The following is an 18,218-nucleotide window of genomic DNA, read 5'->3' as shown; positions in this document are numbered from 1 at the left end:
GTTATCTGGCTATGCTCCATGCCATAGGCTGTAGGCTTGTTCATTTAGCAGTAAGTGAACAAGCCTACTTATAAGTCCCCTGACATTATTTGATATTATATGATTTTGTGTAAGAAGAATATCATTTAACTTAGCTGAATAAAATATTAATAATATTATTCCCATTCCAGAGCGAGTGCGCATATGAAGTGGCTATGTTGAGTGTAAAAGTGATCATTTGAAACAGGTCCTATATGCTAGATTGAGTTATTTAGCAACTTTAGTTGTGAATGATACAAACCTTAAAAATCTAAACATATATGGGCAACTATGGGCTGCACAATGCAACTATAGGCTATTGATGATTAGACAAAGTTGCAACAAAAAAAAAAGCTTGATCATATATTCACCCATCAGACTATTCTCAATTTAATATTTTCTTTACTAATATGTAAAATATATTTTGATTTAGAATGGCCCATTTATCAAATGGTCAGGAACAGGGGCAGGGGAAAAAGACATGTCATCCATATGCACTCGAATAGCGAATGGAGGCCACTGGTTCGTTTTTTTTCTCACTCAGACCTCGTAGGCTACGCAGGTTATTTCACTCCACACATCACCCACTGTTTTAAGGAGCCTGCAGCCTCTCGCTGTGCAACAGGTGATATTCTGCCCAAACTCTGTATGCCAAGGGCTCTCCAACCCTGTTCCTCCAGCTACCCAGTACTCTGTATGCCATGGGCTCTCCAACCCTGTTCCTCCAGCTACCCAGTACTCTGTATGCCATGGGCTCTCCAACCCTGTTCCTCCAGCTACCCAGTACTCTGTATGCCATGGGGCTCTCCAACCCTGTTCCTCCAGCTACCCAGTACTCTGTATGCCATGGGGCTCTCCAACCCTGTTCCTCCAGCTACCCAGTACTCTGTATGCCATGGGGCTCTCCAACCCTGTTCCTCCAGCTACCCAGTACTCTGTATGCCATGGGCTCTCCAACCCTGTTCCTGCAGCTACCCAGTACTCTGTATGCCATGGGGCTCTCCAACCCTGTTCCTCCAGCTACCCAGTACTCTGTATGCCATGGGGCTCTCCAACCCTGTTCCTCCAGCTACCCAGTACTCTGTATGCCATGGGCTCTCCAACCCTGTTCCTCCAGCTACCCAGTACTCTGTATGCCATGGGCTCTCCAACCCTGTTCCTCCAGCTACCCAGTACTCTGTATGCCATGGGGCTCTCCAACCCTGTTCCTCCAGCTACCCAGTACTCTGTATGCCATGGGGCTCTCCAACCCTGTTCCTCCAGCTACCCAGTACTCTGTATGCCATGGGCTCTCCAACCCTGTTCCTCCAGCTACCCAGTACTCTGTATGCCATGGGGCTCTCCAACCCTGTTCCTCCAGCTACCCAGTACTCTGTATGCCATGGGGCTCTCCAACCCTGTTCCTCCAGCTACCCAGTACTCTGTATGCCATGGGGCTCTCCAACCCTGTTCCTCCAGCTACCCAGTACTCTGTATGCCATGGGGCTCTCCAACCCTGTTCCTCCAGCTACCCAGTACTCTGTATGCCATGGGCTCTCCAACCCTGTTCCTCCAGATACCCAGTACTCTGTATGCCGTGGGCTCTCCAACCCTGTTCCTCCAGCTACCCAGTACTCTGTATGCCATGGGCTCTCCAACCCTGTTCCTCCAGATACCCAGTACTCTGTATGCCGTGGGCTCTCCAACCCTGTTCCTCCAGCTAACCAGTACTCTGTATGCCATGGGCTCTCCAACCCTGTTCCTCCAGCTACCCAGTACTCTGTATGCCATGGGCTCTCCAACCCTGTTCCTCCAGCTACCCAGTACTCTGTATGCCATGGGCTCTCCAACCCTGTTCCTCCAGCTACCCAGTACTCTGTATGCCATGGGGCTCTCCAACCCTGTTCCTCCAGCTACCCAGTACTCTGTATGCCATGGGCTCTCCAACCCTGTTCCTCCAGCTACCCAGTACTCTGTATGCCATGGGCTCTCCAACCCTGTTCCTCCAGCTACCCAGTACTCTGTATGCCATGGGGCTCTCCAACCCTGTTCCTCCAGCTACCCAGTACTCTGTATGCCATGGGCTCTCCAACCCTGTTCCTCCAGCGACCCAGTACTCTGTATGCCATGGGCTCTCCAACCCTGTTCCTCCAGCTACCCAGTACTCTGTATGCCATGGGGCTCTCCAACCCTGTTCCTCCAGCTACCCAGTACTCTGTATGCCATGGGCTCTCCAACCCTGTTCCTCCAGCTACCCAGTACTCTGTATGCCATGGGGCTCTCCAACCCTGTTCCTCCAGCTACCCAGTACTCTGTATGCCATGGGGCTCTCCAACCCTGTTCCTCCAGATACCCAGTACTCTGTATGCCATGGGGCTCTCCAACCCTGTTCCTCCAGCTACCCAGTACTCTGTATGCCATGGGCTCTCCAACCCTGTTCCTCCAGATACCCAGTACTCTGTATGCCGTGGGCTCTCCAACCCTGTTCCTCCAGCTACCCAGTACTCTGTATGCCATGGGGCTCTCCAACCCTGTTCCTCCAGCTACCCAGTACTCTGTATGCCGTGGGCTCTCCAACCCTGTTCCTCCAGCTACCCAGTACTCTGTATGCCATGGGGCTCTCCAACCCTGTTCCTCCAGCTACCCAGTACTCTGTATGCCGTGGGCTCTCCAACCCTGTTCCTCCAGCTAACCAGTACTCTGTATGCCATGGGGCTCTCCAACCCTGTTCCTCCAGCTACCCAGTACTCTGTATGCCATGGGGCTCTCCAACCCTGTTCCTCCAGCGACCCAGTACTCTGTATGCCATGGGGCTCTCCAACCCTGTTCCTCCAGCTAACCAGTACTCTGTATGCCATGGGGCTCTCCAACCCTGTTCCTCCAGCTACCCAGTACTCTGTATGCCATGGGGCTCTCCAACCCTGTTCCTCCAGCTAACCAGTACTCTGTATGCCATGGGGCTCTCCAACCCTGTTCCTCCAGCGACCCAGTACTCTGTATGCCATGGGGCTCTCCAACCCTGTTCCTCCAGCGACCCAGTACTCTGTATGCCATGGGGCTCTCCAACCCTGTTCCTCCAGCGACCCAGTACTCTGTATGCCATGGGGCTCTCCAACCCTGTTCCTCCAGCTACCCAGTACTCTGTATGCCATGGGCTCTCCAACCCTGTTCCTCCAGCTACCCAGTACTCTGTATGCCATGGGGCTCTCCAACCCTGTTCTTCCAGCTAACCAGTACTCTGTATGCCATGGGGCTCTCCAACCCTGTTCCTCCAGCTAACCAGTACTCTGTATGCCATGGGGCTCTCCAACCCTGTTCCTGCAGCTACCCAGTGCTTAATTTGGGAAACCAAGTGAAATCTGTTCGGGAACATCGATAGTAACATGTTTTTTCACAACGAAACAAATGTCATTATACTGTTGACTCTGCCCGCTGGAAAAAGGAATGAAGGAGAGAGGGAAGGGGATAGAAATGCACGGTGGTGAGATATTCTATAGCTAAAGGTAATGTCAGCCTATTAACTATGAAATTTTTTTTTAAAAATGCCCTATTACTCGGCTATTCAAAATCAAATACAAAGTCACTGTAATTCTATGCTTACTCTGAATGTGTTTAATTTTGGAGTATAGGCTAGACTAATTATGTACCAAAGACATCTTAAATAACAAATAATAATAAATATTATTTTTCTGCCATGTGTAATATGTAGTAGACTATGTATTGTATAATGGCAAAATCATTTTAAATTCAGGGGTTTTTTTTCGGGCTTGGGCTCATATACAGTGCCTTCGGAAAGTATTCAGACCCCTTGACTTTTTCCACATTTTGTTACGTTACAGCCTTATTCTAAAATGGATTAAATTGATTTTTTTCTACTCATCAATCTACACACAGTACCCCATAATGACAAAGCAAAAAAAAGTTTTTTTATAGATTTTTGCTAATTTATAACAAAACAAAAATGGAAATATCACATTTACATAAGTATTCAGACCCTTTACTCAGTACTTTGTTGAAGCACCTTTGGCATTGATTACAACCTCGAGTCTTCTTGGGTATGACGCTACAAGCTTGGCACACCTGTATTTGGGGAGTTTCTCCCATTCTTCTCTGCAAATCGGCTCAAGCTCTGTCAGGTTGGATGGGGAGCGTCGCTGCACAGCTATTTTCAGGTCTCTCCAGAGATGTTCGATCGGGTTCAAGTCCAGGCTCTGGCTGGGCCACTCAAGGAAATTCAGAGATTTGTCCCGAAGCCACTCCTGTGTTGTCTTTGCTGTGTGCTTAGGGTCGTTGTCCTGTTGGAAGGTCAACCTTTGCCCCAGTCTGAGGTTCTGAGCGCTCTGGAGCAGGTTTTCATCAAGGATCTCTTTCTACTTTGCTACGTTCATCTTACCCTCGATCCTGACCAGTCTCCCAGTCCCTGCCACTGAAAAATATCCCCACAGCATGATGCTGCCACCACCATGCTGCACCGTAGGGATGGTGCCAGGTTTCCTTCAGACGTGACGCTTGGCATTCAGGCCAAAGAGTTCAATCTTGGTTTCATCAGACCAGAGAATCTTGTTTCTCATGGTCTGAGAGTCTTTAGGTGCCTTTTGGCTCCAAGCGGGATATCATGTGCTTTTTACTGAGGAGTGGCTTCTGTCTGGCCACTCTACCATAAAGGCCTGATTGGTGGAGTGCTGCAGAGATGGTTGTCCTTCTGGAAGGTTCTCCCATCTCCACAGAGGAACTCTAGAGCTATGTCAGAATGACCATCGGGTTCTTGGTCACCTCCCTGAACAAGGCCCTTCTTCCCCAATTGCTCAGTTTGGCCGGGGGCCAGCTCTAGGGAGAGTCTTGGTAGTTGCAAACTTCTTCCATTTAAGAATGATGGAGGCCACTAGGTTCTTGGGGACCTTCAATGCTGCAGACATTTTTTGGTACCCTTCCCCAGATCTGTTCCTTCGGCACTATCCTGTCTCTGCAGTCTACGTACAATTCCTTCGACCTCATGGCTTGGTTTTTGCTCTGACATGCACTCTCAACTGTGGGACCTTTATATAGACAGATTTGTGCCTTTCCAAATAATGTCCAATCAATTGAATCTACCACAGGTGGACTCCATCAAGTTGTAGAAACATCTCAAGGATGATCAATGGAAACAGGATGCACCTGAGCTCAATTTCATGTCTCATAGCAAAGGGTTTGAATACTTATGTAAATAAGGTATTTCTGTTTTGTAATTTTTATAAATTGGCAAACATTTCTAAAAACCTGTTTTCACTTTGTCATTATGGGGTATTGTGTGTAGATTGCTGAGGATATTTATTTTTAAATCCATTTTAGAATAAGGCTGTAACATAACAAAATGTGGAAAAAGTCAAGGGGTCTGAATACTTTCCTAAGGCACTGTATAGGCCTATGCATAAGCTCTGTTTTGAATTAATCTTCACCTTAGAAAGCACTGTCCAGGCTTTGAAACAACATCCAACACGACCATGTTTTCCACTCAGTTTCAACCTGCTGTTGAACTTCTTTCTTCAAATTGATCGATCACAGTGTGATGAGTTTTAAAAAGCACGATACTGTTTTGATGAGTGTTTGAACACTCAAACACCTTTGGGATGAATTGGAACGCCGACTGCGAGCCAAGGCCTAATCGCCCAACACCAGTACCCGACCTCACTAATGCTCCTGTGGCTGAATGGAAGCAAGTCCCTGCAGCAATGTTCCAACATCTAGTGGAAAGCCTTCCCAGAAGAGTGGAGGCTGTTATAGCAGCAAAGGGGGGGACCAACTCCATATTAATGCCTATGATTTTGGAATGAGATGTTCGACGAGCAGGTGTCCACATACCTATTTAGATGTAGTGTAGTTCAACCTCTTTTCTCCTTTGTCCGCGCCTCTTGTAAAATTCCTTCTTTTCAGAAGAGCATGAACGGGCCTACTCGTCCCAGTGCCAAATGCCTTCCGTCCTATTCCATTCCTGTGAGGTAGGGCCGTCACAAACATCCAAGGCATTTTGATATAGAGGTGACAAGAGAAAGTGTTTCTGTTCTGGGGACGTTGTTCACCTGTTGGGTAATGAAGTGACGTGGGCCTGAAATAACATTAAAGTTTGGGCATGTCTTGAGGAATATCTCAAACTTGACAGCACTGATTTTGGATCACACAGACAAGTTATTTCATTCCTTTTCTTGGATTAAATTCCATTTCCTTATTAGCTAGCTTATTGTGACGGCGCCATGTGTAATGGGTGTGACAGTGTTCCGTAACGGGTGTGTGTGTGTGTTTCCCTCTCTGCAGGTTGAACTGTACTCCGTGCGCGGGCCTGTGTCCTAAGATGTGTGCGGGGGTGAAGACAGTAGACTCTGTGACAGCAGCCCAGGCTCTGAGAGGATGCACCGTGCTCAACGGCAGCCTGGTCATCAAGATCCGAGGAGGAAGTAAGTACAGTACACCCTCACTACCAAACAACCACCCTCACTACCAACCACCTTCACTACCAACCACCCTCACTACCAACCACCCTCCCACTACCAACCACCCACCCTCACTACCAACCAACCACCCTCACTACCAACCAACCACCCTCGCTACCAACCAACCACCCTCACTACCAACCAACCACCCTCACCACCAACCACCCTCCCACTACCAACCACCCACCCACCCTCGCTACCACCTACCCGCCCTCACTACCAACCACCACCCTCACTACCAACCAACCACCCTCACTACCAACCAACCACCCTCACTACCAACCAACCACTCTCACTACCAACCACCCTCACTACCACCCTCCATCACTACCAACCACCCTCACTACCACCCACCCTCACTACCAACCACCCTCACTACCACCCACCCTCACTACCAACCACCCTCACTACCAATCACCCTCACTACCAACCAACCACCCTCCCTCCCTCACTACCAACCACCCTCACTACCACCCTCCCTCACTACCAACCACCCTCACTACCACCCTCCCTCACTACCAACCACCCTCACTACCACCCTCCCTCACTACCAACCATCCTGACTTCCAACCAACAAACCACCCTCACTACCACCCTCCCTCACTACCAACCATCCTCACTTCCAACCAACAAACCACCCTCACTACCAACCACCCTCACTACCAACCACCCCACTACCTACCACCCCACTACCAACCACCCCACTACCAACCACCCCACTACCAACCACCCTCACTACCAACCACCCCACTACCAACCACCCCACTACCAACCACCCTCACTACCAACCATCCTGACTTCCAACCAACAAACCACCCTCACTACCACCCTCCCTCACTACCAACCATCCTCACTTCCAACCAACAAACCACCCTCACTACCAACCACCCCACTACCTACCACCCCACTACCAACCACCCCACTACCAACCACCCCACTACCACCCTCCCCCACTACCAACCACCCTCACTACCAACCACCCCACTACCAACCACCCCACCACCAACCACCCTCACTACCAACCACCCTCACTACCAACCACCCTCACTACCAACCACCCCACTACCAACCACCCCACTACCAACCACCCCACTACCAACCACCCTCACTACCAACCACCCCACTACCAACCACCCCACTACCAACCACCCCACTACCAACCACCCTCACTACCAACCACCCCACTACCAACCACCCCACTACCAACCACCCTCACTACCAACCATCCTGACTTCCAACCAACAAACCACCCTCACTACCACCCTCCCTCACTACCAACCATCCTCACTTCCAACCAACAAACCACCCTCACTACCAACCACCCTCACTACCAACCACCCCACTACCTACCACCCCACTACCAACCACCCCACTACCAACCACCCCACTACCACCCTCCCCCACTACCAACCACCCTCACTACCAACCACCCTCACTACCAACCACCCTCACTACCAACCACCCCACTACCAACCACCCCACTACCAACCACCCTCACTACCAACCACCCCACTACCAACCACCCTCACTACCAACCACCCTACCAACCACCCCACTACCAACCACCCCACTACCAACCACCCTCACTACCAACCACCCTCACTACCAACCACCCCACTACCAACCACCCCACTACCAACCACCCCACTACCAACCACCCTCACTACCAACCACCCTCACTACCAACCACCCTCACTACCAACCACCCCACTACCCAATATATAATTTGGTCACTTAACGGACTCTCTTATTGATATTTCCAGGTGTTCAAAATGCTTTATATTGAAAGTAATTGAAACTCACCTCATCCACTACCTGAACTGACTGTTTCCTCTCGCTACATCAGTCAATATAGCAGCAGAGGTTAACTGACTGACTGACTGACTGTTTCCTCTCATAGCAGCAGAGGTTAACTGACTGACTGACTGACTGTTTCCTCTCAGCAGCAGAGGTTAACTAACTGACTGACTGACTGTTTCCTCTCATAGCAGCAGAGGTTAACTAACTAACTGACTGACTGACGGTTTCCGCTCATAGCAGCAGAGGTTAACTAACTAACTGACTGACTGACTGTTTCCGCTCATAGCAGCAGAGGTTAACTAACTGACTGACTGACTGTTTCCTCTCATAGCAGCAGAGGTTAACTGACTGACGGTTTCCGCTCATAGCAGCAGAGGTTAACTAACTGACTGACTGACTGTTTCCTCTCATAGCAGCAGAGGTTAACTAACTGACTGACTGACTGTTTCCTCTCATAGCAGCAGAGGTTAACTAACTGACTGACTGACTGTTTCCTCTCATAGCAGCAGAGGTTAACTAACTGACTGACTTACTGTTTCCTCTCATAGCAGCAGAGGTTAACTAACTGACTGACTGACTGTTTCCTCTCATAGCAGCAGAGGTTAACTAACTGACTGACTGACTGTTTCCTCTCATAGCAGCAGAGGTTAACTAACTGACTGACTGACTGTTTCCTCTCATAGCAGCAGAGGTTAACTAACTGACTGACTGTTTCCTCTCATAGCAGCAGAGGTTAACTAACTGACTGACTGTTTCCTCTCATAGCAGCAGAGGTTAACTAACTGACTGACTGTTTCCTCTCATAGCAGCAGAGGTTAACTAACTGACTGACTGACTGTTTCCTCTCATAGCAGCAGAGGTTAACTGACTGACTGTTTCCTCTCATAGCAGCAGAGGTTAACTGACTGACTGTTTCCTCTCATAGCAGCAGAGGTTAACTGACTGACTGACTGTTTCCTCTCATAGCAGCAGAGGTTAACCCATTACAGTCTAATCCCTGTCTAAGCCGGGGGAGATGTATACAGTGCATTCGGAAAGTATTCAGACCCCTTCACTTTTTCCACATTTTGGTACGTTACAGCCTTATTCTAAAATGGATTAAATTATTTTCCCCCCCCTCATCAATCTACACACAATACCCCATAATGACAAAGCGAAAAAAAATTAGCATTAAAAAATACCCTTTGCTATGGGACATGAAATTGAGCCCAGGAGCATCCTGTTTCCATCGATCATCCTTGAGATGTTTCTACAACTTGATTGTAGTCCACCTGTGGTAAATTCAATTGATTGGACATGATTTGGAAAGGCAGAAATCTGTCTATATAAGGTCCCACAGTTGACAGTGCATGTCAGAGCAAAAACCAAGCCATGAGGTCGAAGGAATTGTCCGTAGAGCGCAGAGACAGGATTATGTCGAGGCACAGATCTGAGGAAAGATACCAAAACATTTCTGCAGCAGGTCCCCAAGAACACAGTGGCCATCATTCTTAAATGTAAAAAGTTTGAAACCACCAAGACTCTTACTAGAGCTGGCCGCCCGGCCAAACTGGGCAATTGGGGGAGAAGGGCCTTGGTCAGGGAGGTGACAAGAACCTGATGGTCACTCTGACAGAGCTCCAGAGTTCCTCTGTGGAGATGGGAGAACCTTCCAGAAGGACAACCATCTCTGCAGCACTACACCAATCAGGCCTTTATGGTAGAGTGGCCAAACGGAAGCCACTCCTCAGTAAAAGGCACATGACAGCCCGCTTGGAGTACAAAAGTATTCAGACCCTTTACTCAGTACTTTGTTGAAGCACCTTTGGCAGCAATTACAGCCTAGAGTCTTCTTGGGTATGACCCTACAAGCTTGGCACACCTGTATTGGGGAGTTTCTCCCATTCTTCTCTGCAGATCCTCTCAAGCTTTGTAAGGTTGGATGGGGAGCGTCGCTGCACAGCTATTTTCAGGTCTCTCCAGAGATGTTCGATCGGGTTCAAGTCCGGGCACTTGTCACAAAGCCACACCTGCGTTGTCTTGGCTGTGTGCTAGTGGTCATTGTCCTGTTGGAAGGTGAACCTTCGCCACAGTCTGAGGTCCTGAGCGCTCTGGAGCAGGTTTTCATCAAAGTTAAGGGGTCTGAATACTTTCCGAAGGCACTGTATACTTCCATTCATTTTTTCAACTGGTACCGGGGGACCTTCAGACACGTCTAGAGTAAAACAACCGACATGTACGTGTTTGTGAGAGTCTCACCTTTCCACAGAGGGGTCACATTAGTGTGTAGCCCAAACCGTCCGGACGCTACAGACAGAAGTTGGCAGATCGTCTGTATCGACTTCAGACGAGTCCCAAGTCACTTGTGGTGGTCGTAGAGCAAAACGGAGACCACCATGGTGTTCGTGAGAGTGTCATCTTTCATAACAAATACCGCTCTAGCTCTGTCACCTTTCACCGCAGATGCGGAAGTGTGACATCAGCTGAAGCGAGGGATTGAGACGCATCCAACGCAAAACAGATACCTCTAGCTTAAACTGACAGATTTTTATGGAGATGTTTTTATTATGCTAATTATATTTCAGCGGGGGCGCGGACATCGACTCTAGGGGGTTAAGTAACTAACTGACTGTTTCCTCTCATAGCAGCAGAGGTTTAACTGATTGACTGACTGTCTGTTTCCTGTCTCTACATCAGACAACATAGCAGCAGAGCTGGAGGCTAACCTGGGTCAACTAGAGGAGATAACAGGCAACCTGACCATCAAGAGAGCCTACGCCCTCGTCTCTCTCTCCTTCCTCCGCAAGCTACGCGTCATCCGGGGAGAGACGCTGACCCAAGACGGGTAGGTCTCGGGTAGTAGTGTACTATATAGGGAAAAGGGTACCATATCAGATTTGGGTTTGAAACGTTGTCCGAATTAACATTGTACTTCGGAGCATAGACCAGTGTGCAGATTTATATGAATGTTTTGTTCTACTGCTTTAGGGCTGACTCATTTGTTTATTTTCTCAAACTCTCTCTCTATCAGGAACTACTCGTTCTACGCCTTGGACAACCAGAACCTGCGTCAGCTGTGGGACTGGAACAAACATAACCTGACTATCCTCCAGGGGCGCATGTTCTTCCTTCACAACTCCAAGCTGTGCATGTCTGAGATCCGCAAGATGGAGGAGGTGACAGGCACTAAGGAGAGAGAAATCAAGAATGAAATCGGCAGGACCAATGGAGACCAGGCCTCCTGTAAGACCAGCCAACGTGGAACTTTAGACAAAAATGTCTCGATTCGGTCTTGTGTAGCAAAATTTGAAATTGTGTTTTTTTTACTTTGGATAAAAGTAGAGACTCAGTGCTAGAAAACGGTATATCATACACTACAGCTTTGAAAGCTGATAAACTTGTTACCTCACTTTTGAGAAAATGGCCCTTGAATGTTTTGGTACCTACTGGAGAGCTCTTCTTTGTCTCCACCCATTCAGCATCATTCACACCCTCTTAAGCTTTAGCCCCACCCATCTCTTTAAGGATTCACATGTGAGGCCATGTACTAAACAACCAAAGATATCAAGACTAAAGGCTGGTTTATACTACGGGTGTGTTTGTAAATTTAACCTGGAGTGCCAGAGTGTGCTCTGGGCGTTCGTAAACTCAGAGCGTTGTCAAATTGTCCGTTCGTAAATTCAGAGTGTTTTGCTCTCAGAGCGTTCAAAGTGCACACTGGACGCTCTGACCGAGGAGTAGGGTTGATCCGAGCGTTCTGACCCTAAAAACAGCAGTCAAGCATCCAAGCTAACGTTGGCTAGCTTGCTAGCTACTTCCAGACACAAATGAGAGAACAGCTCACTCTGACCGTTTTACTCGCCCTAGCAGAGCTGATTTGGCAGTTTTTATATTATCCAGAGCGTTGGTGACTGCAACTGTGCTGCTTGCAACAATTTTATTACGCTTTTTTGCCAATGTTTACTGACACCAGCCATATTCAACGGGTGTTGAGTGTTTGTAAATTCGTCAGTTATTCTGCGCTCTGGCACACTGAGACGAGAGTGCTCTGAAATCGGAGTAGAATTTACCAGCTACGTCTATCGACAGTTGTTGCAGTGACATCATAAACATTCTATTGAAATAGTTACTTGCATAGTGGAGTCTTTTGTTTAGACATGTAGCTAGCTAAACAATGAACCATATTCCCAACTCGTAACATTACCACCCTGCATGAATCTGCAGGTAGCTAACCAACCAGGTTCAATGTTAGCTAGCTAACATTAGGCTATAACTAGCAATGCAAATGGCTCTGAGATACGAATAATATTACTACACAGATCATACACGTAATGTTAGCAAGCTAGCCAGCCAGCTAACGTTAGCTAGCTAGCTAACAGTACACTTTAACTTGAAATGAAAACGACTTTCTAACAAAATTAGAAATGTGTAATATCTGAAAATGTAGCTAGCTAGACTATCTTACCCGTATACATGGATGGACGCTTCTCCCTCTCTGTCACGGATGCCATGATTGCCCTTAGTTTGAAGATGTAATCCGGAGACTGGTATTTTATACAACAGCCTTCTGTGTGTTCTCTTTTTGACCTCATCTGCATATTTGCAATCAAACGCCAGAAACTCGGTCCTCCAGAAAGTGGAGAGCAACACCTATGCAGTTCTACTACGTGATATCTTTCAAAAAAGTTGCGTTAGAAAGGATTACCTACACATACTGACCAGCTCACGTTATAGACAGAAGCGTGCTACATGGTAGACCAATCCGAACTCATCTCTCGGCATGTACAGCCCACTCATTAGCTCAGCCAATCATGGCTAGCGGGAAGGTTTCTGTCTTTTTCCGTGGCTAAACCAACTAGGCTCGTAATTTAACAATTTTATTAATATTTACAGATGGCATACAAGTTTGTTATTAAGTCACATGAAAGTTCACATGTTCCAGAATTTACTTTAAAATGGCGCTCCTGTGAAGTAGTGACGCACGACATATGCCTAGTTTCCTGAAACGAGTGACATAAAGTCGTCATGTAGCAGACACTTTTACCCAAAGTGACTTACCGTTAACATTTACTATCAAGTTTTTAATGGTCCTTTATGGCTCAGTTGAGCATGGTGCTTGCAACGCCAGGATTGTGGGTTAGAGTCCCGCTTGGGCCACCCATACAAAAATGGATGCACGCATGCATGACTGTAAGTTGCTTTGGATAAATGTGGTCAGTAGGTCAGTCGTCCACTCTGTATTTACGTTGTAGCACTGAGCTGTTTTAGTTACCTCTTCTACAATATTGCTATTCTCTCACCTCCCTGATTCGCCCTGATCACTCCTCTCCTTTAGCTCTGTCTGTCTCTGTTTCTTGGTCCCCAGGTGAGACCCAGATCCTGAATTTCACCACGGTGCGCACACAGTCGGACAAGATCCTCATCAAGTGGGAACCCTTCTGGCCATCAGACTTTAGAGACCTGCTGGGCTTCATGGTCCTCTACAAAGAGGCGTAAGTAGGAAACAATACATGAGTAAATTAGTAACCTTGTCCCATAGGGCAGGAGCCGATCTCCTGTTTCTGTAGCCAGAGGCAGCTTAGTGACCTTGTCCCACAACAAGTCAGTTCGTCAAATTTCTACCCTGCTAGAGCTGCCCTGGTCAACTATAAGTGTTGTTATTGTGAAGTGGAAACATCTAGGGTCAACAACGGCTTAACCGCGAAGGGGTAGGTTATACAAGCTCACAGAACGGGACCGCCGAGTGCTGAAGCGCGTAGCGCGTAAAAATCATCTGTCCTCGGTTGCAACACTCACTACCGAGTTCCAAACTGCTTCTGGAAGCAACGTCAGCACAATAATTGTTAGACCGGAGCTTCATGAAATGGGTTTCCAAGCCAAGCCAAGCGTCGGCTGGAGTGAAGTAAAGCTCACCGCCATTGGATTCTGGAGCAGTGGAAACGCGTTCTCTGGAGTGATGAATCACGCTTCACCATCTTGCAGTCCAACGGACAAATCTGGGTTTGCCGGATGCCAGAAAAATGCTACCTGCTTGAATGCATAGTGCCAACTGTAAAGTTTGGCGGGAAGGAATAATGGTCTGGGGCTGTTTTTCATGGTTTGGGCTAGGCCCCTTAGTTCCAGTGAAGGAAAATCTTAATGCTACAGCATACAATGACATTGTAGACGATTCTGTGCTTCCGTCTTTGTGGCAACAGTTTGGGGAAGGCCTTTTCCTGTTTCAGCATGCACAAAGCGAGGACCATACAGAAATGGTTTGTCGAGATCGGTGTGAAAGAACTTGACTGGCATGCACAGAGCCCTGACCTCAACCCCATCGAACACCTTTGGGATGAATTGGAACGCCGACTGCGAGCCAGGCCTAATCGCCCAACATCAGTGCCCGACCTCACTAATGCTCTTGTGGCTGAATGGAAGCAAATCCCCGCAGCAATGTTCCAACATCTAGTGGAAAGCCTTCCCAGAAGAGTGGAGGCTGTTAAAGCAGCAAAGGGGGGGACCAACTCATGAAACATGGGACCAACACATTACATGTTGTTTATATTTATGTCCAGTGTAAGTACAAATAATTTGCAAATTGACCGCAAGAAGCTCAAACAGATATGTTTGACTAAAACATAATCAGTTTAAACCTTGCTTACATTTGTATACGATCACGTCTCTCTATTATGTGTGAGAATATTTGAGAACATATTTCTTAAATTAAAATCACTTGGAGCTGATTTCCTGGTGTTTCACCGTCTTTTAGGTCCAACAAAGAAAATACAATTTTTTTTTTTTGTTGCTCAGAAAGCTTGGGGGGGCCAAAAGCTTGGGGGGCCAAACCCTGCTGTAAGGTGTCGAAAGTGTTGAATAGAAAAGGTGTGTAGTTAAATAAGAGGAGCCTTGACTAGAATACAGTGTGAAGTTGGTGAAACAGTATGTAAACATTATTAAAGTGACCAGTGTTCAATGACTATGTACGTAGGGCAGCAGTCTCTAAGGTGCAGATTAATAGTAGCGGGTGGTAGCCGGCTAGTAACAGAAACAGTCACGTCTCTAGTATTAGTATGTTAGTGTCTCTCTCTCCTCTCCATCCCCAGGCCTTATAAGAACGTGACAGAGTTTGATGGCCAGGACGCGTGCGGCTCAAACAGCTGGGTGATAGCTGACGTAGACCCTCCACCACGGGCCACGGAGGGGAAGGAGCAGGTGGAGCCTGGCTTCCTCATCCATCCTATGAAGCCCTGGACCCAGTACGCCATCATGGTCAAGACCCAGCTCTCCGCCTCAGACGAACACCAGACCCATGGGGCCAAGAGCAAGATCATCTACGTCCGCACCAACGCCACCAGTGAGTCTCAAACATAGTCCTCCGTCCTTACAACATTCTACTACTGAGTCACGGACATAGTCCTCCGTCCTTACAACATTCTACTACTGAGTCACAAACATAGTCCTCCGTCCTTACAACATTCTACTACTGAGTCTCAAACATAGTCCTCCGTCCTTACAACATTCTACTACTGAGTCACAAACATAGTCCTCCGTCCTTACAACATTCTACTACTGAGTCTCAAACATAGTCCTCCGTCCTTACAACATTCTACTACTGAGTCACAAACATAGTCCTCCGTACTTACAACATTCTACTACTGAGTCTCAAACATAGTCCTCCGTCCTTACAACATTCTACTACTGAGTCTCAAACATAGTCCTCCGTCCTTACAACATTCTACTAGGGAGTCACGAACATAGTCCTCCGTCCTTACAACATTCTACTAGGGAGTCACGAACATAGTCCTCCGTCCTTACAACATTCTACTAGGGAGTCACGAACATAGTCCTCCGTCCTTACAACATTCTACTAGGGAGTCACGAACATAGTCCTCCGTCCTTACAACATTCTACTACTGAGTCACGAACATAGTCCTCCGTCCTTACAACATTCTACTAGGGAGTCACGAACATAGTCCTCCGTCCTTACAACATTCTACTACTGAGTCTCAAACATAGTCCTCCGTCCTTACAACATTCTACTACTGAGTCACAAACATAGTCCTCCGTACTTACAACATTCTACTACTGAGTCTCAAACATAGTCCTCCGTCCTTACAACATTCTACTACTGAGTCTCAAACATAGTCCTCCGTCCTTACAACATTCTACTACTGAGTCACAAACATAGTCCTCCGTACTTACAACATTCTACTACTGAGTCTCAAACATAGTCCTCCGTCCTTACAACATTCTACTACTGAGTCACAAACATAGTCCTCCGTACTTACAACATTCTACTACTGAGTCTCAAACATAGTCCTCCGTCCTTACAACATTCTACTACTGAGTCACAAACATAGTCCTCCGTACTTACAACATTCTACTACTGAGTCACAAACATAGTCCTCCGTACTTACAACATTCTACTACTGAGTCTCAAACATAGTCCTCCGTCCTTACAACATTCTACTACTGAGTCTCAAACATAGTCCTCCGTCCTTACAACATTCTACTACTGAGTCTCAAACATAGTCCTCCGTCCTTACAACATTCTACTACTGAGTCACAAACATAGTCCTCCGTACTTACAACATTCTACTACTGAGTCTCAAACATAGTCCTCCGTCCTTACAACATTCTACTACTGAGTCTCAAACATAGTCCTCCGTCCTTACAACATTCTACTACTGAGTCACAAACATAGTCCTCCGTCCTTACAACATTCTACTACTGAGTCTCAAACATAGTCCTCCGTCCTTACAACATTCTACTAGGGAGTCACAAACATAGTCCTCCGTCCTTACAACATTCTACTACTGAGTCACGAACATAGTCCTCCATCCTTACAACATTCTACTAGGGAGTCACAAACATAGTCCTCCGTCCTTACAACATTCTACTAGGGAGTCACAAACATAGTCCTCCGTCCTTACAACATTCTACTAGGGAGTCACGAACATAGTCCTCCGTCCTTACAACATTCTACTACTGAGTCACAAACATAGTCCTCCGTCCTTATAACATTCTACTAGGGAGTCACGAACATAGTCCTCCGTCCTTACAACATTCTACTAGGGAGTCACGAACATAGTCCTCCGTCCTTACAACATTCTACTACTGAGTCACAAACATAGTCCTCCGTCCTTACAACATTCTACTACTGAGTCACAAACATAGTCCTAAAAAATAATAAATGCATAGCCACTGGTGATGCCATAGAGTTTTCCAGCCCATATCACCTTGAATAGCAGCATTTGACATGTATTTACCCACACCAAGGTCAAATCTGCAGCACGGTTAAAAACGGCATTAACACCAGTATAATTTGTATCCCCATACTGCTCCAGCATAAATAATACTAGGTAGCACCAATGAATCAAACAGTTAAGCGAAACATTTAAAAGGTAGGTTTACATGGTTAGCTCTATGGTTAGCAGACACGGCGTAATCCTAGATAACAGACTATAGAAACTGGCTGTTATCCACCAATAGGTCCCCTCCAGCCCCTAGTCTGACAACAAACCCTGCTCTAACTCCTAACGATGTTGTTGTTGTTTCAGAGCCGTCAGTGCCGCTGGACCCCATCTCCTCGTCCAACTCGTCCTCTCAGATCATCCTGAAGTGGAAGCCCCCCACGGACCCCAACGGGAACATCACTCACTACCTGGTGTACTGTCAGCAGCAGCCCGAGGACAGCGACCTCTACAAGTTTGACTACTGTCAGAAAGGTGAGACAACAGAGGATTGTCATTATTCACATGATTATTTCATATTACAGTTAAGAAAAGATCAATCAATCATGTCAGATGATCTGATGGTCTTGTCTGATGATCTGTTGACCATTGAGAAAGGGGTTTTTAGGGTCATCCCCTATTTTGGTGCAGATGTGACCGTTGGGACCATTGGGATTCAGTTGGGATGTGACAGTTGGGACCATTGGGATTCAGTTGGGATGTGACAGTTGGGACCATTGGGATTCAGTTGGGATGTGACAGTTGG

The 18,218-nt window shown here is 47.2% G+C and overlaps 1 protein-coding gene across 2 annotated transcripts in view; it reads left to right on the top strand.

Annotated features, from left to right (window-relative positions):
• Positions 1-18,218, top strand: part of LOC121534131 (insulin receptor-like) — a 206,675-nt gene that overhangs the window by 170,654 nt on the left and 17,803 nt on the right. For both annotated transcript variants that reach the window (XM_041840613.2, XM_041840612.2), the window contains exons 4-9: positions 6,286-6,425; positions 10,938-11,085; positions 11,272-11,483; positions 13,606-13,732; positions 15,323-15,573; positions 17,780-17,947. In XM_041840613.2, coding sequence (XP_041696547.2) covers positions 6,286-6,425; positions 10,938-11,085; positions 11,272-11,483; positions 13,606-13,732; positions 15,323-15,573; positions 17,780-17,947 — 1,046 coding nt within the window. The remainder of the gene's footprint in view (positions 1-6,285; positions 6,426-10,937; positions 11,086-11,271; positions 11,484-13,605; positions 13,733-15,322; positions 15,574-17,779; positions 17,948-18,218) is intronic.

This window comes from Coregonus clupeaformis, chromosome 20, assembly GCF_020615455.1.
Source record: "Coregonus clupeaformis isolate EN_2021a chromosome 20, ASM2061545v1, whole genome shotgun sequence".
NCBI classification, from domain to species: domain Eukaryota; kingdom Metazoa; phylum Chordata; class Actinopteri; order Salmoniformes; family Salmonidae; genus Coregonus; species Coregonus clupeaformis.
Note: the sequence above shows the minus strand (reverse complement) of the source record. Positions and strands in the feature narration are given on the sequence as shown.